The following is a 22,078-nucleotide window of genomic DNA, read 5'->3' as shown; positions in this document are numbered from 1 at the left end:
TCGGCAGTTCATCAAGTAAAAACTAGCAAAGGCTCGTTGTATTGGTGTTTCTTTAATTCTGATCAGCCAATCAGGGAGAGGAGGCGGTTCTGCTGCTTCTGCTGCTGCAGAGTTTGAATCTCTGCCAGCAGCGTGGGAGCTTCTCCTCCAGCAGGCTCCACTTCACCATGATTCATGTGTCTGCATGAGGTGTACCTGGTGGAGGCTGCCATGGATGTGCACCCACACCTCCCACTCCCACTCACAGGTAGGAATACACGAGCGCCCAGCATTTCACCGAAACTCTAAAGGCAAGGCATGACGGTTAGAAGAAATGAGGATGTGTTAGAATTTCTGTGATTTTGTTCAAATTCCCTCTCAGCAGAGAAGCTCCGGTGTTTTACATCCAGGGTCGAGGTGAAATCCAGGGCAGAGACTGTCCAGTGTATTGTAACAACAAACAGGGCAGTGAACTGGAATGATCTGCATTGTGAAATTAAAGTGGGACATAATTACATGTATGAATCACAGAGCTGAGCCAAACAAGGAGGAGGCCTTTCCAACACACTCAGACACACACATGCGCAGGGAATCATCCACCCACCAACACCAAGAACAATCAGTCCTCGGTAATAAATGCCCGAGTCTCTTCCTTCCAACTTTCACACTGTCTCTGCAGGAATATTCTGCTTTGGACAAATGCAGCCCTGAAGAGAAGCAGGATTGCAGTTAAGTAATTATTTTATTTGCTTTATCTGATTGTATTTAGTGTTTCTTTAAGTGCAGGGTGGTGAAAATTTTTCCTTGGGATTGTTGTAAAAGAGCACTCATTAGCTGCTTGTGTAATTTAATATGTTAATTTTGTAGCTTCTATAATATTATTCAAAGATCTATGTGGGCATCTTTGCGTTTTTATTGATTTGTTTTGGTTTTGCAAAGTCATTTAATGTTGAATTAGCAATAAAAAAAAAGCTAATTTAAATCTATTCTTTTATATAAAATAATTTTCTTAGTGATATTTTTCAGTAGAATTTTCTTCGAGTTTCACACAGAGTTTTATCTTTTCTTGTCTTGTCTTGTCCTATCCTATCTTATCTCACCACTCACTTATCAGCATTGTCATTTTAACTAAATCAGTGATTGCACTATGATATTTCACGCACATGCTCAATATAATGTTAATTTATGCTTTTCTGCTTGACTTATTGTAGTGTAAGATAATCTTCTTTCAACAAAATGACATTTCATAGTTGTGTATCAGTCTAGGAGAACACATAGACCCATGTTAATATGAAATGAATTAAGTTAGTTGCGTAACTGTGCAATGCTGCTACTAATGAATTGAGTTGTGCTGCCTCATTAACCTATTTCTGTCCCAGTAAAATAAATCTAATTATGATTTTATTGCTCATTTTTGGCTGCTGCTGACCCACTTTTTCCATAATCGGTGTTTGTTTAATGGGATTTAAATGGCTGAAAACGAGAGGAGCTCAGTGTGATGTGCTGAGCTTCACCTGGAGACGAGTTTTAATAAACGCTTTCCTCCCCGACTCAGATGAGGCAGCAGGTGTGGGTGAGATCTGACGAGGCGCGTGGGACTGTGGCGTGACCGAACCAGAGCCAGAGATGAGGACCATCCTTCCTGTGTGCGGAGGCAGCGATGGAGGGGAAACCCGCAGCCTCCGCAGCCGAGTGGGCAGGATGAAGAAGCTGCTGATGCTCAGACCGAGTCCCTGCGTGGGCGTCCACACGGACACGGAGCCTGGGGTGTGGCTCAGGAGCTTCCAGTTACTGGACACCGATGGACAGGTTGAGGTGAGCTTGGGTCTGTTTGGCATTTGTTGCGTTGTGTTTTACAGTTTCACCTGAAGAGGTTAAGCTCAGGTGTTGTGGAACATCCACTGACATAATGGAAAGAAGTCAATCCATTAATGCACTTGGGGTATGCAGCTTACTGTCAAAGGTCCTTGTGGAAACACAGAAATATAAATTTTACTGAGGTGTTTCCACGTCACCAGGAGACATTTCAACGCAATGTGATTCATTGTGATATGACATTAACCATCACATCACAAGTTTGTAATTAATTTTGTGAGATTTGTAATGTTTAAGCCTTGAAATGATTTTGAAACCTGCATTACCGTTAACACATTCAAACGTTTCAGCTTATTTGACTAGTAGAAAAGTAAAATACACTAGTACCAGCTGAAAGTGCTAGTGAATTTTACTGCCGATAGTAAGATACTACTAGTAGAAAGATAAATCCTTTCTGTTGGTATTGAGCTAAAATCATCCACCAGTTATTTTTAATACCAACTGATCAGTTAAATATTCTCCAGATTTTCTATTTGGGCCTTAAAATTTAACTAAATTCAACAAATGACATCCATCATTTGTCATCATGAGCTCAACGCGACATCTTTAAATTCCTTGTTATGTCCGAATAACATTCTAAAACCGAAAGTGATTCAGTTTACGGAAGTTTTTCTGATTAGCTGTTATTTTCTTAGTGAATCATTTAGTCTATAAAAGAGGAAACAATTTGAAATTCCTATTACAAATTCCCAAAGCTCACTTTGACATCAACAGCAGTCCAAGACCCAAAGAATATTCTTTCTACTGTCATAGAGCACTGTAGTAGACAAATAAAAACAGAAAATGTTGATATTTTATAAGCAGGAGTCAGTATTATTTGGAAGATTTTGTGTTGTTTTCTAGATTTTCCATTCACTTGTTGAAATTTAACAAAATTTCAAAAACAGCACCCATCATAAGTCATCATGAGCCCAGCACATCTTCAAATTCCTTGTTTGGTCTGACCAATAATCTAAAATCTCAAATATATTCAGTTTGCACAGATTATTTTTTACTAACAATTATAATATAATATAATATAATATAATATAATATAATATAATATAATATAATATAATATAATATAATATAATATAATATAATATAATATAATATAATATAATATAATATATAATATAATATAATATATAATGTGACAATAGCTGTCCAGAACCCAAAGAATATCCTTTATGCTGTCACAGAAGACCATGAAAAACTAAAAATAAATCAAAAAAAATATCAAATTTCATAAGATGGAGTGACAGATTTTGATTGAATAAATGAAACATTATGACTCCAAATATTTCAGAAAAGATTTACGATAAGACTCGATGCCCTCTTTGACTTGAATCAGGGAATTATTTGGGCTGATTTGACTGTTACCATGCGATGCACAAACTGCATCACCTGTCATGTATTCAGTCATTGCTTACGTCAGGCTTTTTTTTTTGTCTGGGAACTTCCACTATTGTTCCAGTTTCTTCCACTCAGATCGTCATCAGCACCAGCAGCTACTTAGCGACACTGAGAAGAAACTAGAGACTCTGCAGGAAGTGTAGATTATATTCTGGTCTTTCTAGTGAAAAGGAGCCTTTTGATCGTGTGATTTCCTCAGAACTTCAACCAACATGTTTTGGCTTCTTCTTGCACGCTTGTTGCCTTCACCTCGTCACCCACTCATGTGTCTAATCAGAACTAATTGGGGTCTCTGCTGTCGCTGCTGCTGCTCTTCCACTCTTTTGTTTCCACTCTTTGTAGAAATAGTGGGTGGCATCGACAAACACGGGAGAATGATTGTAGACTTTCAATTCGGAGAGAGATGGAGACTCATTAGACAAACAAAGAGCTCATTCTTCCCTTTGTGCTAAATGAGCAGCGGGCAGCTTTATTACAGACATCCCATCTGCTCAGCTTATCTGAGTTTTACTCTTTTTTTGGCCAGTTTCTCAAGTATGGCATAAGTGTAAAAGCACAAGGCTCTAAATGTATATCTTCATTCTGTGTTTCCTTGAAGTCAAACCTCATTCTTGTAGGATCAGAACAGACCAGTTTTAAGCAGTATTTCACACCACACCTAGATGCAGGAAGGTAAAGTAGAGGAAAAAACTGTCCCAACTGGATTCTTTAAAGACCGAATGCGTCACTTCAGGCATGTTGAAGTTGGCCTGGATTCAGCTGCTCGCCTCCAGATAATTCATTTTGCATTTAGTCTCTTCCTTTAAATTCAAATAAACACTTCCTGAGTTGAAAGCTGCTGAGCCTCTTTTCAGTCGGACAGAGAGTTTAAGGAAATTGATTTAATTTAAAGTCCAACTTTTAAGTTTGTGTGGCCACCAGATGACCCAATATCGTCTTTGCAGAATTATATTATGAAATAATATATCTGCTGTTGTGCAATCCATGACTAATGTTGGAATACAAACACACTCAGTCGTGTTTTACAATGTACACTCCTACCTACAACCAGGTCAACAGTTTTTTGGACAATGAGTCAGTTTGCTTTGATGCCTTAATTCAAGGCTGTCCACAAAAATACTGCATCAAGTGTTTGAGAATCACAGCCATTTTATATGTATATATTTATAGATAGAAAGAAAGAAAGAAGTAGGACAGTCGACTTATGGGCGGTTTCATAGTCAGGTGTGGAATGTTTACTTCGCACTTCATCACAGATTATAGAGATTAAAGGTTTGCAGTTGTTTCCAGGGGTTGAGTCATTTGATAGATGATGTGATTTCCTAATAAGTGGGCCAAATAGGCATCGATGCAAGTGGGAGGCTGAAAAAACAACGGTGATCTATCCGAGTGAAAGGACTGCTGAGGAAGAGATAGTTTTAAAATGATGTCTCTGTCCACATTACTTATGGACCTGACTCTAATTCACTGTCACACATGGATGTTAGTGCTGTAAAGTGTTAAAATGTATTATGTGAACGGTTATAAGTCCATACAAGCACTCTGGTGGTTTCAGTAAGGATGTGGCTGCACTTTTAACTTTATCTGCTGTAAGACAAGTGAGGCTGTATTCATGACCAATAAACACTATTCACATCCTTTACTTGAGTAAAAGTACAAATATAACATTGTCAAAGTAAAAGTTCTGCACTGAAAGTGTTGCTTGAGTAACAGTTTGAAGGTATTATCCCAGAAATGTGCTTAAAGTATTAGAACAGGTAGGAACCAAACTTAATCTCAGACACAGGAGTAAAAATGCTACTCAAATGTCATTCATATGATTAAACACATAAAATAAATAAAACATGTTGTAACTGATAATGAAATAATTAATTTACAATCATCTCAGTTGTGCAAAATCCAAAAGTAATAACGACCCAAATTCATTTGGTAAAACTACAAAATTGAAATGACCCCGAATGTAATGTGTGTACACAATAACTTAGGTTGCCTAAGAGTAACTGCAGTAAAACAATGAGTATGATTGTGGTGGTTGTTGCAATAAGACTTAATACCTTGTTATGATGTACAGATGCTACTGTTGTAACTAAGGGAAATTTTCAAACCACTGTTACCACTGAAGAAAACCCAAACCCCTACATATCCATAGACAAAAAACACAAAACAAAAATATCAGTCAGACCGAAAGTCGTTCATTCATTTGATAGAACAAAGCAGAAAAAATGTAGTTATAGTGATATAATTCTAGGAGTATGTGTCCTTTCTTCTGAACAAATGTGTCTTAAAAATGTCGCCATCATTCCTCCAAATAAGAGAATAGTGTAACAGAGGTCATTTCATTTCACTGACAGCTGTACTTTCCAGATACAGAAAAAAAAAAACATTGGATAAATGTTGCCTGGTTCAGTAAATAAAGTACAACTGATGCACCATTTAGGTTTTCTATTTACTGCTTCTACAACAAGGCTGTGCCTAATCATTGTCGATTCATCTGCTGATTCTGTTTTTGAATCATCAGTTAGTTGTCTGGTCTATGAAATGCCTGAAAATAGTAAAAGATGTTGATCAGTGTTTTCCAAACACTAAGGTTAAGTCCTCAAGTGTCTTGTTTTACTGACAACCCAAACAAGTTCAGGAGGGCTGCAAAATATATCTTTTTATCATTGTGTGCTGCATAACAGTCAGTTTGCAGGAAACACCATATGAAGCAAAGCAAATGAACTCAAACATGATGCTGCAACCTTTTTTGTTGCTTGATACAAAAAGAAAACTCGCATGATTTACATTTTTGCTGGTTAGTCTACATGGTAAATCTCCAGAAAAGGAAGATTTGGCTTCAGAAAGAAACACAAAACTTGACATCGTCTTACAATTTTTGCCACTGCATGATACGTCACAAATGATATGTCTGAGCATTTAAAGCAGCACTACAAAGTACCACAAGTATAAAGCCTGAATACCACCCAAAGCTAAAAACTTTAGCTTTTTGGCTGCTTGTACTGGTTACACATTAGAAAAGTTTCACAGGAGAAATATATTAAGCTTGACTTTTGGGGCCAGCAACAATAATATGCGCAAAAAGACATAAAATACAATAAATAAATGAAGCAAAACAAGAGTACAATTTATAATATGTTTTCTAAATATAGAAGAATCAATATTTTCTACTCATGGTACAATCTGTGCAATATCAATGTTTTCTTCATAGAGTAAAACTTTGTGCAATAGTTAAAGTTTCTACATTAAAAGAAATCCGTGCAATATCTAAAGTTTCTACATGTAGAACAATCTATCCTCTGTGATACTGTAATATGGCAGATTTCTCCACTGTGGTATTGATAGAGTTCTTTTTAAAAAAATCTTCCCTTCAGTATAAGGCATTAAGACCATTAAGATCAACCTGAACCAGTGTAAAACATGTATGCCTTGAGATTTTTCTTAAGAATTTCTGTGGAGAAATTACATTTCTTTGAAAGTGGCAGAATATTGCAAAATTTTGAAGCTAACAAGAGGAGAAACTTCAGCGTAAAAGTATCAGCATCAATATCAATTTTCCAGTCTGAGCCTCACACGTAAAATTTGCATGAAGTTTCATAATAAATTATGACGGTATTAACTTCTGTATATCCATTGGTCAGCGGCCATAGTCCCGCCCATACCTGTCCATTAACCCCGCCCACTGGGGGTACCTCTCCTTCCTCGTCTGCTCTCAGTTCATTTCCTCCACACTGTCGCTGAAAAGCGCGACTTCTGGACACTTTTAAAACGTCTTCTTGACATTAATTGCAAAAATGAAAATCTCAGGCGACTTGAACTGTCGGAGGTCAGAGTTAAATCCTTAATTAACTGCCTTCAATTCGGATTAATTTTCTCCAAGAGCCACAGAAACACAAACATGGGGAAATGGCACTTATCTATGGTAGGTTCATCCTAAATATCAAATTTAACTTTTCTGCCTTGTGGCGCTGAGCCGCAACTTTAGAAACAGTGTTTTTCTGTTTCTTCGTGTGTTGTCAGCTTCATGTGAGCTTCGTTCTGTGTCAGCAGCACAAACTCTGATAAAGGTCTCATTCACTGCAGTGTGGCATTGTGTTGTCGTAACGCTGGTTTCTGTCATGTGCTTTTAAGCATGATCTGCTGCCATTGTTGCACATGTGCCACATATCTCTGTGATTACAAACCACCTGCATGGACACATGTTTCACACCAGTCAGTGCTCCTCATTCCAGGGCTGTGAGTGGCAGGAGAGGAGGTGACACCCAGAGAATATGATTCATTTTATCAGTAAACCACACATTATAAAGCCAGTCAGCTGTATTTTGAGTGGATGGAAGATCTGTATGTTTTTTTCGTGCGTTTTTAATCTTGTAAAATCATTTTCCGTAATGATTTGAGATTACTCTGCAGTTTTACTCCATCTCTCTGAAATTGATTTTAAATAAATAAATAAATACTCTGCAGACGTAATCGGTGCTTTGCTGGGGGGGAAATGGCAGTTAAATCTTTATTTTTCAGGTAAACATTACAACGATCTTTCTGACTTTGCCATGCAGTCTGACACTAGATATCTGTCTAGTGCTGCTGGACTGTAATTTAATGCTGTTGATAATAATCAGAATAAGAAGATGACAATTCTCAAGTGGATGTGTTCATTTTCTCTTTTGTTGTGCTTACAGTAGAATTTCTTTATTGTCATTGCACATTTGTCACAAAATTAGTCAATAATATCTTGATGCGTAATATACAAAAACAAGGTGTATATATCAAATAAGAGAATGAGAATCTGATTCATAAAACGCAGCCAAAACTGTACTTTTATGAGAAACAAACTGATCTAGTGCTCAACTAAACAGTAAGAAATACAACTTCTACCTTTCACTATCCACTTATTAGTGTTTCTCCACAGTTTGGGGACAAAGAGTGTGAGTCAAGTCAGAATAAAATTGAAGAAATTCCAGGTCAAACTGTGTCACGGCTCAATTAATTGTCCCCGACGTGTTTGCGTACATAAACAAGGACGCCAGTGAATGCTTCCGTGTCCAGTCACCAGGTGTCCGTCTGTCTGTCTGTGTCAGATTTCAAGGCTGGGTCATAAGCAGCATCTGAAAAATGAGGTTAACTGACGTAAAATGCAGCTTGAAGAGGAGTTATTGCAGATGTAGGCAGCTGTTGAAGAAGCTCCACAGCTGCTGTATTTGATTCATGCAGAAGGAAATTTGCAGCATCATCTTATTCCTGCAATGCAAGTTTTTGCACTGATTAAGACGTGATCAAAAGTTTCTGATTGTACACATTTTTCCCTCGTAAAGTTCACTGATTCTTTTGGGGGTTCTGCAGTATCTTACAGTCTGTATCAAGTGTTTGGTGCCTTATCTGCCACATCTTGATGACCTTGACCTCCCCTCCTTGCAGGATCCGGTGCAGGAGTGGGGCGAGGAGGAGGAAGACGGAGCTGTGTTTGGCATCACGCTGCGCAGGGAGCCTGTCCTGCCCAGATCGGACACGACGGAGCTCCCGACGGCCTTGGGCTTCGTCCAGTACCACACAGTGAAGGCGCGCAGGCTGAAGGCCGCCACGCTGGAGCGTCTGGTCACCCACCTGCTGGACGCCGAACACCGCGAGCCCGACTTCATGCCGGTGTTCCTGTCCACCTACAGGGCCTTCACCTCCACCAGCACCCTCATTGAGCTGCTGTTTCAGAGGTGAGACACTGTTAAAAATAGAGGCTCTGCAGACTTTAGTTGTCAGCTGTGTTAGCACAAACCAGGAGGGCCCAGTCAGCTGGTCTGCAAGGCCACATATGAGGTCATCGCTGCTGCTGGATTTAAAAGGATCCACTAAGATTTGTGCTGGTGGAGAAATGAATAGTTTGATACCTTATTTCTGCTATCAGCACAATTTACACATTGATTTCCTTGTTCTTCTTAAAGGCAACATGCAGGAGCTACTGGATGCCTTAAATTTTTCCCACGAGATAAATAAAATATCTATTTATCTTTGTATTTTATGAAACTATTTTCTTTGTTGCCAAGAGTTACATTCACCTGCCTGCACCCGCAAAATGGCACGCTGCAGCTTATATTTCATGTTATTTAATTGCATTCAAACTGCACAAGGCTAGCAGTTTCTACTAGTTTCCAGTCTTTATGCTAAGCTAGGCTAACTGACTGTGACCACATTGGACCACAAAGTGAGTAAGTGCAGTTATTTTGTGACAAAAACATCTACATGACATGGATTTTAATGAAAATAATAAAAAAGTATGAAAGTTACAACAAAAACAACTTTGATCACATCTTCTTGTATATTTTTTTGACTGGCTGAATGAACTAACTCACTATTTTCCCTTTTTAAAAAATGGAATGAGTTAAAAGTTCTCATCAAAAGCCAGGTGCAGATAAGAAAGCTTTAGTATTTGCATCTCGGCTTATTGACACTGATTTGTTGTTCTAGTGTGTGTGCTGCTTTCGTCACTGCATATGGTGTGAGAGCTGGACTTACGCGTAACCAGGTTTTTACAACCTGCCAAACGCACAAATCAATTTCCAAAAGGAGACGACCTCATTATGTCGCATCAGTTATTCACAAAACAAAACTCTGTTGACATGGAGCAGGTTTTTCATGACGGGTTTTATCGTCACGAGCTAAACAAAGCAATCTCAGCCTTTGTTCCTTTGTCCAAAATGGTCACGACTCCACCCTCCACACCCAGCAGAGGAGCTGCTTCACATGCCTGATTTAAGTTTTAATAGGAATTACCTGCAGGAGTGTTTTTGGAAGTTGGGTGGAACTGCTCCAAGAAAAGCAGAAATGAGTAAAGATTTTTAAACGTTTTGGCAAATAGATGATTAAAGAGCTAAAAGAAACTTGAAATAATCAGTTGCTTGCAGCTGACCTTTGATCAATGAGCTGTAAGTGTGTGAGAGTGTTAAACTGTGGTCATTAGGGCTGCTGACTTGATATATTATTTGTCAAACAGTCGCCCTCATGTCTGCAGTGCTGGTGGCAACAGGTTTCCAGTGAGCTTTATGGTGAAGTTAGGACTTAGTAGGAAATATGTTCTCCCTCCTTCACCTTAGAGGATTATACTGAGGATGTCACATTTTGCTGCTGCTGTTAAATTATAAAGCATGTGCACTGTAACTGGATAATTGCTCTATAAACTGGGATTTATTTCGGCAACTTTCACTGCCTTTACTTTGCTCCTCCACTCTGACTGTTTACTAAACTTCTAATCCTACAATCCTGTTTTGTGCCACATTTTGGTGCAATAAAAACCGTTGAGAGTCCTGTAATGAAACCTGAACCAGGCTCCGACAGTTGAGACAACATGGCAGAGTGCTTTAGTTTTACTGCACGTGTACTTTATGATGTTGGTGTTAACGCCTGAGGGAGACATTTTTCTGTTTACACTCTGTAACGAGGCCACAGTGTCCCAGCTGATTCAGGGTGTTGCAGGACATTTCCACAGGATGAACAATAAGGAACGTTCAACCCTGAGATCTTTGTTGTTTACAGGATATTTTCTGTCATCACTTGTTCGCCATGTTGTATCTTTATGTGGTGATAATCACTTGAAATGAGGCTTTTTTTGTGTCAAAATTGCATGTGTACAGTTTTTTTTTTTTCATGAATTGGCTTGGATGTAAGTAACATTATAGCCTCTCTTGGAGTGTGCAGATCTATGAAGTCTGCCAAGCTGCTCGAGCACACCAGCTCACCTACAGCTCTGCTCAAACACTGTAGAACTACTCCAGACCACACCTGGGCGTGTGAACAGACTGGAGAGAACAAAATTTCCGCTCTTCGCTGTCGGAACCGTGCTCTTCCATCTCTCCCAGCTACTCAGCTCAATATCGCTCCACTCAAACTTCACCCCACTCCACATTAGTTTTCTACCACTCGCTCTAATAAAAGAAAAAAGTTGCATATGCACTATATTTTGTTTTAAATTAAATCGGAGCTTGCCAGATTTGCATGTTTCCATCCTGTGTTACTTTAAATATAATTTTATTTCATATAGATATACAACAACCCAACTTAACTCTTACGGTCATGTCTCTTTGTATTCTGGGTTGGGTGTGCTTTGATCTCAAGATGTGAGTAGTACCATTAGATCAGCAGTTTTAGGGCAGAAATGCTTAGTCATGGTACTAACTGCTTATTGCTGTGCCTTCTAGCATGTGAAAACCACCATATGGATGTGTTAACAGAACTACAAAGCTTGATGTTAAACAGAGGGAGGTCTTTAATTCACATTTTAGCTGCTAAGTAATTTTGCTGCCCATTTCCCCCACAGAGACGACTCAGTCACCAACCTGGATAACGCCGTCTGCCCTCGCAGGTGAGTTCAGCCGAGCAGTTTTGGTAACTGGCTCCAACTTCACATTGTTGCACCTTTTCCCCCAATGTTGTTATTTGTTTCTTACCAGTTATACAGATGTTCTCGAGGCCTCTGGTAATCTCAGCAGGACGAACACGGTAATTAAGACTTACTAATTCCCTCCATTATCTTTCCTCAGTACTTTACTCCCGGTGATCCGGCTGTGGTTGGAGGAACACAGTGAAGACTTCCATGAGCCTCCTCGGTATCAGGCCCTCCGGCTGCTGTGTGTCCACCTGCACCGTCGCCTCTGCTTCAGACGTTTAGCTCAGAACGCAGAGGTCCTGCTCAAGAAGCTCCAGGAACAAGGTATGATAGAAAATTATATGCATGATGATGCACAACCAAAGCAGATGAGTTTCAGGCACACTGAACATTTTGAGTTTAGGAATATCCATCTTTTATACTGAAGCCTTTATCTTTGCACTTTGCTTCATACTGTCAGCTCCAGTATTCTGGTTCAGTGCAAAAGATTATCCACTATTCATCAGAAACGGTAGTGGTTATTTTATAAAGGTGAGGTGTATAGATGAGCGTTAAGGCAGATGAATAGTGAGATACCTATTTAGTTTTGTATTAACTTCAGTACTCTGTTCATTTTTGTGTCACTTTGATGAAAAAAAAAAACAGCAATCAGGCTCAAATATTTAATTTCTTGAGTGTCCGTAGATGAGCACATGTGGATGTCATTTATGACTCGGTGTATTTGATAGATCGTAGCCAGCCTGCATCAGAGCACGACAATGGATCATCACAACAGGAGGTCAGAGATCAGCACGATGGTGGCGAGTGGGCCACTCAGGAGGAAAATAAATTCAACTTTATGGACTCTCCTGTGAGAGAAGTGGCAGAGCAGCTGACCAGACTGGACGCTGTAGGTTTCATTCTCAGACGCTTTTATGTTTTGCGATACTTGACAGTGTTGGAGTCACTTCTTATGACTATTTTTTATCTCCTGTCCTTCATTCAGGAGTTGTTTGTCAAAGTGGTGCCCTTCCACTGTCTGGGCTGCGTCTGGTCGCAGCGCGACAAGAAGGAAAACCGCAACCTGGCGCCTACAGTGCGTGCCACCATCTCGCAGTTTAACGCCGTCACCAACCGTGTCATCACCTCGCTGCTCTGCCCATCCTCGCCCAGCCCTTCCACTTCCTCCCCCATCTCATCGCCCTGCTCGTCCTCCACCTTCCTGTATCCGTCCACCGCCCCTCGCTCCCCTCGCTCCCCTCGCTCCCCTCGCTCCCCTCGCTCCCCTCGCTCCCCTCGCTGCCCTCACACCAGCCCCACCTATAGAGCACGCATCATCGAGAGGTGGATCGCCATCGCACAGGTCGGGATCAGGAAAAACTTCAACAATTTCATTAAGTGTTTGAAATCAATTGAGACATGAAGACATGACTGCGTTATGTGTCTCTGCAGGAGTGCAGACAGCTAAAGAACTTCTCCTCTTTAAGAGCGATTCTTTCAGCCCTGCAGTCCAACGCTGTGTATCGCCTCAAGAAGACCTGGGCGGCTGTCAGCAGGTCAGCCAACATTTTCAGCACACTACACATATTTAGAATAGAAAATACTGACTTTCCAATTAAAACTGTCTTAATATATCAAATAGGGAAAGCATGACAACCTTTGACCACCTGTGTGAGACTTTCCCCGACGAGAACTGTGTGCTGACCAGCAGAGAGATCCTGGTGGAGGTAATTTCATGTGTTTTCTACCCAAACACAGATGAGATAATGTGGATTGATGCTGGCTCTGTAGAAGTTCTGTTGTTATTTCAACAAAACCCTCTTCAGACAAGTGATAGATTACACTGCTGGCTTCATTAGTCTGTTGAAGTGACTTTATCCTGTCATTCTAACAGAGGTCACTTTTATGTCAATGTTCCTCAAAGCTTTATTCAGACATACTAATGAGAGTGATGGAGGGAGCCAATTTACATGCACAGTATTTGTCAAATGTACAAGATTGGACTGTACATCCACATTTAATGAGCTACTAATAAACAAAAAATTATTTAAGTTGAGGGAAAACTTGTAAACATAGAGACCAGGATCGGTCAGAATCAAGTAAATCTGTGTGATTTTCTTTGCTTCATTCAGATGAGCTGTCACACAGTCACTTAGATAAATTATCGGTTGAGTCCTGTGCTCCATGACAACTGCTAGAAAATAGTTTTACAGTAAAAAGAAGTCTGATCACTAAAGTCTAAATATTTTTCTATAAGTAGTCGCCTAACCATTGTGTGCATGGGGTTCACATAAGTTTATATAGAAATATAGATTTTTGCCCAAATTTCAGATAAGACATGCAGAATAAAGTGATTATGATAATGTATTTTAAGTTTAGCTTTAGTCAGTTTTCCTCAGTTGAATTGAAAGTTGCACATGATAAGTTCAATGACCCTCAGAAAGTTGAAAGTCTGACAATTCTTCCTGTTTTTATTCTGTCTGGCTCTGATAAATGATGTAATTTTGGCGATTTTTTTTTTTTTTTTTTTTTAAAACATGATTAGCCTTTTAAACACGGCAGCAGGTTTTGGGATGTTTTAACCTGTTAACCTGGTCCTTACTGAATCAATCGTATAAGTAAGACTACTAATAGTTAGCTAATTAACTGCCCTCAAGTTACTTTTATCACATGTTGTTTTTCATTTTTTTCACATAACTGAATGACTTCTTAACGTCCAGTTCACCTGCCACTCTGTTTTTTGTTCCGAGAGCCGTCCACGGTGGAAAATACCTGATATGAATGTGTATTTAATGATACTGCGTTTATCAGCAGCAGAAACTCATTGTTAGTGGCCAGCAATACAAGAGCAAATAAAAGAAGCTAGTTGGGTTTCAGTATTAACCAGCCGTTATTAATATATTCAGTACATACTGTCTAATTCACTCTAAGTGTCCAGATGCTTTTAACCAAACTCAGCCTGCACCACACCCACAGCACCCTGTTAGCAGGTGCTCAACCATGAGAGCAACAATTATATAACATGCCAGCTTTGTTGTTGTCTCACATTAACACCTTGATTTATATTTATTTCATCCCGTCAATGCTGACCTTGTCCTCTCTCTGCAGGACGGGAGCCACCTGGACAGCAGCGCTACCTCGGGCTCCAAATCCCCCAAACTCTGCTCAGAGTCCAGACAGATGGTAAGAAGACGCTCATCATTTTGTTTGGTTCCTCAAATTCAGTCCGGTTTGACCGCCAGACACCTTAGCCAGTAAAAAACGAAAGGCTGAGGTCTGTTTTTCATCAATTCTTCTTCCTTAAAAAGTCACGTGTTCAAGCTGACGTCCTAAAAATAAACACCAAGTTCCCTCTTCTTTTCCAATCTGAGTATTTAATGGAAACACTTACAGCTCACATGACTACTAATGTTCCCCCTTACGTAGGCAAAGACATAAAACCGAACACGTGTTTAGTGTTTCCCACAGTTCATCAGTTTACTTAATCTGGGTGGAGCCGTGCATGAAACGTTTTATGCCCCCATATTTCCTCTGTTTAAATAGTTTCAGGTACATGTGTGTTTCCACGTGACCTAAATTTCTATGTTGACGATACATTAGAGAGCTCAATATCTGGACCTCTCACGTTGGAGTTCTGGATAATTTCCTATAACAAAAACATTTAGCAGATCACCACTGTAATAAAATATCTGCAATAAATTAGTCACGAGGTGGTTATATTTGACTGTTAATTTTAGCATTTTGTAAATACACGCAGTCTAACAACTCCATATCTTTACTGTCTCCTACCTGGACGACTGCAATTCACTATTCATTGCAGTAATTACCTGTTTACAGTTGCAGTAATTACCTGTTTACAGTTGCAGCAAGGTTGCTCACAAACTCTCACTGCAGGGAACACATTACTCCAGCCATTTGTTGCATCATTCAAGTTATTATTTTATTAATTACCATGAAATCTTTTTGTAGTCTGGTTTTACTCTACACCTTAGAACCCTATACTGCACCTACACCTTTCAAATAAGAAAAATAAATGCTGGTAAACATTCCACTGTCCAAGCTTAAAGCAGAGAGGATCATGCTTTTACTGATTTACCTTATAAACTGTGGAAAGACTTTCCCCTTACAGTCAGAGCAGTGGACTCAATGGCACAATTAGAAAAGCTTTTTAAAACCATATGTACAGATTGGCATTTGTATTCATTTTTTAATGTCTTTTATAACTTTTTATTGTCATTTTAATGTTTTGTTGTTGTTTTTTTTAAAGCAGTTTATAATCCTGGTCCTGAAAGATGCTGCAGAGGTGTAGTTTATTACTATTATAAAGATTCTGGTTTTATTTTTGTCTTCAGAGCCTGAGCAGCGGCATCGTACCGTACCTGGGCACTTACCTGACTGTCCTCACCATGTTGGATACAGCTCTGCCCGACAGTGTGGAGGTGAGCTCATTATTCGTTCTTCTTTATGGCACCTTAGTTGTTTTATGATCCCATATAACACTTTCCTTTTTTCCACAGGGTGGACTTATCAACTTTGAGAAACGCAGGCGGGTAGGTGTCGCCTCCTAGTGGCGTCTCACGTGAACGACTGTGATGGTTTTCAAATAATGTACTCAAATTGAAATCTAGTTTTATACGCTGCCTTTTTCTTTACTATGCATTTATTGTTATCTCCATAGGAGTTTGAGATCCTCTCTCAGATTCGGCAGCTTCAGGCCTCCTGTTCTCACTACAACCTTCCAGTAAACCCTCACATCACCTCCTGGCTGCAGGCCCACACTCTGCTCACAGACCAGGAGAGGTGAGAAACATGCTGAACCAAATGTAGCAGTAAAGACTTTAAAGTGAGTTTGTCCACAGCTTGCCATGTCTCTGTTTTTGTCTTGTGCAGCTATGAACTGTCTCGTGAGCTGGAGCCTCCAGTCGACCCATGTCCCGCCTCCCCCAACTTATGGAGCAGCCGCCTGCTCACCAAGAAGCTCGCCTCGTAAGTCCTGAAGACCAGTTTAATGGAAAACTCGTCAGAAATGGATGTAATTTTGTTACTTTAGTAGATGAAGATTTTTTTAGTAGCATTATTTCAGCAGTTAATGAAGAAACATTCAAAGAAGCTGCACCACACAAGGTTTAAAAAGTCCTTGAAAACCGTGTCCATCATATTTCATCTAAAAACGACAAACTGTGGTTTTCAGGTTAAAGTCTTGAAGTGAATGCTTTTTTGCTAACAAAACATTGGTGTTTTTCTATCTTTAGTGTAAAATTTCTGAAGAAGGGACCATTAATCCTGTGAAACCCAAAACTCACCAACAGTTTTAGAAGTCTTGATACTTTAAAACGATGCCAAAATTCCACCGTCTGTCAGAGTCAGAGACTTTAAAAATGGAGAGAATCTGTGGATCTCAGAATTTCTGATGCTTCTTGAATGACTCACTTGTCTTGTGTGGTTCAGTCTGGACAGATATCCAAAACGAGCTTTAAATTGTGATTTTTTTTTTTTTTTTTTTTTAGTCAAAATCAGGTTATCCTATTAGTTTCATTTAAAAAATTGCAAAAAATAACAAAAAAAATAAGAAAATCTGCCCTCCTTGGTGCAGATGTAAAGCCAGCAGTAACCTAGCTGTTCATGACCAAAATTCAGGGACTTTTTGACTGAACTGCTGACTATGTATAGAAAGAAAAGAGAGAAGACAAAGATAGAAACAAGTTTTAAAAATAAGTAAATAAATATCTCTAGCACGAAGAGTCACCCTTAGAAAAATGTTGCACATGTTGATTCCAGTTATGTGACATTATTTGTAAAATAATCAAAGAATTTCAACTTTATACATTTTTGTTTTCTGATTTGTGGCATTATTAATGGATTATACTACAAAATAGAGATTTTTGAGGTTGTTGTACTTCTAGTCATGGTTGTGCTGTTTCCATAGAGGTGCAAAACCTTACATTGCAGCTGAAAAACCATCCCACAGTCTGTAAAAATGTCACAGGAACAAAACACACATTGATACTTTGTGGGGTTTAGAGGGTAAAAACTGTTGAAAAAGATAGAATGCTTTGTGTCTTTACAGGAATTACTGCTATGAGTCGATTTTCTTGCCACTTTTTTAAAGGTGTATTTCACCAGTGAAATAGTGCTGAGCTTATATTTGTGTGTGCAGGTTGCGAACAAGCAGCGACAGCTCCCTCAGGAAGACTCATGCCGACCAGATCAGTGTTTCATCTTCTGGCTCCAGCAGTTCAGACATGGAGGATCTCACTGTCCCTCAGCCTTCACCGCTCAGACTCAAACTCAAGGTACCGACAACTATCAGTCTACACACTCCTGTGTTTAATGTCAGATCGTGTGGAGGTCAGCAAGGATATAAATATATTCATATTCTCTTCTTTCAGTCTCTCTCGGGCTCCCTTCACAACGTGACAGAAGATTTCTCCCCCATGTCCTCCAGCTCGTCCTGCAGCTCCTCACATCCAGACCTGAGCTCCTCCTCTCTGGTTCTGAGTCCAGAGTCTTCGTCCAGCTGCTCTCCTCAGGCTGTGCTGCCTGTTTACAACAAGCAGGTCGCCGACTCCTGTATCGTCAGGGTCAGTGTGGAGTCTGTCAGCAACGGAAACGTCTACAAGAGCATACTGGTGAGTTCTGCAATCTGCAGCACTTCAAAGGCCAGACAGACGGTTGTTCTAAAAATGGAAAGCAGAAGAGTCGGGACTGCTTAGTGAACTTTTTCGCCCTCTTTGTGTTCACAGAAAACTGACACACTTCATTCAAGAGGATTTAAATCAAAGGCTACTTTGAAGCAAAGATTTTGTGCATAATCAGAAACAGTTTAGACTCTTGGGATTTGTAAATAGCCTAATATGTTGTTATCAGTAATTCAGTATTCACTGTTTTTCCTTTATATAAAATTAACTTAATCTTTCTGCTACTTTTCAAAAACAAAGTTGCAAGGTGTATGTTATGCTGAGAAGCACAGAATTTTTTTTTTTCATTTTTTACATTAACTGTTTAGAGTGTCTATTTTTGGTAAATTTTTAAATGAGACATGGAGAGTAAAATGGTTTTGATAAAATGCCGCAATTTTAAGCTCAGATTTGGGAAAGTTTCCTAATGAAACAATGTCATAGATGAGTAGTTCAAGAACCACATAGAAGTCTGACAATTCTTTCTGTTTTCACAGTTCTGGCTCTGATAAATGGTGTAATTTTAGATTTTTTAAATTCATTTTGATGCTTTTTTTTTTTAAAGATAACTTGCCTTTTAAACCTGTTGGTGCATTTCAGGGTTCAGAGGATTAATACGTTTTCTGAGTACAGATGGTCGGCATTGATTTCTGTTGGATTCTCTGCTTCCTCTGCAGCTGACCAGTCAGGACCACACGCCTCAGGTGATTCAAAGAGCTCTTGAAAAGCACAACATGGAGGATGTCAGCTCCAATGACTTCCGCCTCTGCCAGATGCTCAACAATGGAAAAGGTGAATATTTTCTCCCCAGGCTTCGAGTAGCCTGAACTTTTCTGACAGCTGGTATAACCTGCTCGAAACGGAGTTAACTCCAAAGTCCTTTAGACCCTGAGCAGAACTTTTTAAACTGTGTGCATATAAAGATTCTAAATTCGGTATCTGTTTTTGCTTGTACGTCGTGATACAATGCAAATCAAATATAACATACCAATCTGCTGGCAAGTTATATTTGAAGCTGGTTATGCAGAATATTATGAAGCTGCAAGACAGGCAGCATCAGATCTTAGTTTAATCTTAATAACTCTAACTTTGAGCCTAATAATCAATAGTTGTGTTTTCTTATGCACCAAAAAGGAAAATCAAACTGCAACAACTAGCTAAATGTTTGCCAGTATTAGAACTGAAAGCACAGAACCTTTTGGCTCCTGCAAAACCAAAAATGCCAGAAAATACAATATAGAGAATGCAAAAATCAGCATTTCATAAACTACAGTACAAATAAACTGCAAGACGTGATGATGTTTGGAGGAGATGTAAACATCCTCAGCTGAAAACCAACTGCGTACATTTTCATTGCTTTTTAATTTGCTCTCATTGTTTCTAAATGGGTTTAAAATGGAGGCAGTTGCTGAAAATCTTTCTCCATAATAAGCTGAGAAGCAGATAAATCCGGTGTAGTGAAACTAAACAGCGGCACTTCATCACTTCATTCCTCTTTCTGCCTCAGAGCTCCAGATACCTGACAAAGCCAACGTATTTTATGCCATGTGCACCACGGCCAACTATGACTTTGTCCTGCGCCAGCGCTGGAAGAGCCACGGGAGACATCTCGGCTCTTCTTCCAGCCCTGGTGCTCAGCCCAAGAGCCGCCACGCCAAGTGAAGAGCATCTGTCCCGGTTCAACGACAAGAGCACAGCTAGAAGACGGAGGAGCTGCACATCTGCAACAGCTGCACATCTGTGGCCGTTTGTTATTGTCACTGTGCAGCAGATGAGAGCAGCTCCGCCACAGAGACTCCAAGACTTTGACTGAAACATAACCTGGAGGAGCTCTCGACAAGATGTAGTTCATCAGAAGCAGCACTGCAGCGTGTTGGAACATTTTAGGGAGATGTTCACAGATAAAGAAGAAAGAATCCGAGTCACCGATTGTTGTTCACCCAGGAACTTCTCTCCTGAGATAAACACCCCTAGTGCACCAGGAATTCCAATGGATGTCGGTTTTTGCACATCAGGATCAGCTGGACTGACACAACATTCCTGCATCTTAACTGAACAGTGGAAAATGTATAAATCAGTTTCTCGTCTGCGACTGGTGCAGCAGATTTGGCACTTTTCCTTCGGCCTGTTTGGCTGAATGACTAACAGGAGGCGCTGACACTCTCGAACACACAAAAAGAAGAAAAGCCTGAAAGGACGAGGGACAACAGGACGTTCGCTGCTAGTCGAAGAGCAAGCGAACAGATTTGGGTCAAATGTGGAATCTGCACTTGGAGAATCCGAATCAAATGTGTGAAAAACACAGTTTGGACTTCAGGCCTGATGTGTTTTCTTGAGAGTTGTTAAGTATTCAGTCGTCTTTTAGTTTAAATATTTTATTGTAAGTTAATATAATTTTATCAACATAAATTATTTAATGCATTTCAGTATTCCTGCTTTTAGAGCAAAGGTGGCCTGATAAAAATGTGTTTCTGTGTCTGTTGTTTGGTTCACCGCCTTCCCCTCCAGTCTTCGATATGCTGTTTTCTTTCAGACATCTTAACTTCCTTTGGTTTTCGTAAGCTCAACTCAAGTTTGTATCTTTGTGAATGAAGAAAGCAGATTTTTACCGTCTGCTGTGGTCAAATGAAGGAAAATTTATGTGAGAATATGCAGTTGCTTTGTCCAGATTGTGGCATTTTTGTCAGGGGTTTAATTTTACAGCTGACATGAGAGATTCATGTGAATTACAGGCAGTTAAACAACATTAGGCCTTCGATAAAGAGAAGGAGATACAGTAACTTCTCTGTCTGTGTCACTGTGAATGAGATAAATCTGAAGAAAGGTTCCTGTATGTGAAAATTAAGTGTCCCAGCATGTGAATCAAATTTGACACATGATGTGAGATCCTCCCCAGAAATACCAGGCAGCTTTTCACAAGTTCTTAATGTGAAAATCTCTTCAATCAACAAGTGATGAGTTAGATTCACATCCCTGTTTAATTCACTCAAAAAAACATTGGCACTCTGGTGAAATCCGTCCTCAGCTTTCTACAGGATTTTATATCACTGGCTTTAAAGCTGCTGTGATTGAATAAAAGTCAAGTTGAAGGAGATTCGCTACGAAAAAGTTTTGACAGCTGCAGTAAATGAAGGAAAAGTCTCAGCTGCTGTGTCGTCTGTGTGTCATATTAGCAGGCGTTCGACAGGTTTTTGAAATTCAACACTACTGGACAAACATAGTTTTGTTCTGATATTTTTTTTCAACAAGACTCTTCATTTTTAAAGTCTAATCTAAGCACTTATTGTATATAATTAGCATCAAATGCCCACTAATAAAGTAAATCTGCTATTTAGCACAGTGTCTCTGTAATTATTTGTTTTTATTTGCTGTATTCCTGATGAAGTGGGACGTTGTTGATCCCAGGAGAAATGAAAGAGGACGCTAACTTGAGTGATAGAACAACAAATATCAAGTCATCCAGGATTTTTTCAGATAAACAGACCTGAAATAAACCAATTACCTGTCTGGTTGCTCATCAGACCCAATATTCAGTATTTTTCCTCATTATTGCCAGTTCCTAACTAAATAATTTTTTAAAATGCACTACTTTGGCACTCATGGGTTATATGTCACAAGTAGCAGCCTATCAACACTGAACAATAAATGTTGAGCAGTTCTGTTTCAGCTACAAATATGTGAAACAAAGGCATTTCATTAGAGTTTTGTGTTGGAGATTGACTTTAGGATTTTCACCTTTTACTGCAAATTTGTATTGGTTCCTGCATTACTAACAGTATCTCCTCTGAAAAACCTAATAATCAAG

At 39.5% G+C, this 22,078-nt stretch overlaps 1 protein-coding gene across 2 annotated transcripts; it reads left to right on the top strand.

Annotated features, from left to right (window-relative positions):
* The first annotated feature begins 136 nt into the window (after window positions 1-136).
* rgl3a (ral guanine nucleotide dissociation stimulator-like 3a) lies at window positions 137-21,607 on the top strand. 2 transcript variants are annotated; one of them, XM_035957826.2, is made up of 19 exons: window positions 137-247; window positions 659-707; window positions 1,535-1,794; window positions 8,662-8,951; window positions 11,549-11,593; window positions 11,772-11,941; window positions 12,346-12,506; window positions 12,603-12,959; window positions 13,049-13,152; window positions 13,239-13,323; window positions 14,705-14,779; window positions 15,949-16,035; window positions 16,114-16,146; window positions 16,275-16,396; window positions 16,487-16,582; window positions 17,754-17,889; window positions 17,986-18,225; window positions 18,951-19,065; window positions 19,781-21,607. In XM_035957826.2, the coding sequence occupies exons 3-19, from the start codon at window positions 1,606-1,608 to the stop codon at window positions 19,933-19,935; spliced, it is 2,460 nt and encodes an 819-aa protein (XP_035813719.2). In that variant the 5' UTR covers window positions 137-247; window positions 659-707; window positions 1,535-1,605; the 3' UTR covers window positions 19,936-21,607. The 2 variants fall into 2 exon arrangements, with proteins under 2 accessions (XP_035813719.2, XP_023147339.2); XM_023291571.3 differs by lacking the exons at window positions 137-247; window positions 659-707; window positions 1,535-1,794 and adding an exon at window positions 6,967-7,168.
* The last annotated feature ends 471 nt before the right edge of the window (window positions 21,608-22,078 follow it).

The sequence above is a fragment of the Amphiprion ocellaris genome, chromosome 4 (genome assembly GCF_022539595.1).
Source record: "Amphiprion ocellaris isolate individual 3 ecotype Okinawa chromosome 4, ASM2253959v1, whole genome shotgun sequence".
NCBI classification, from domain to species: domain Eukaryota; kingdom Metazoa; phylum Chordata; class Actinopteri; family Pomacentridae; genus Amphiprion; species Amphiprion ocellaris.
Note: the sequence above shows the minus strand (reverse complement) of the source record. Positions and strands in the feature narration are given on the sequence as shown.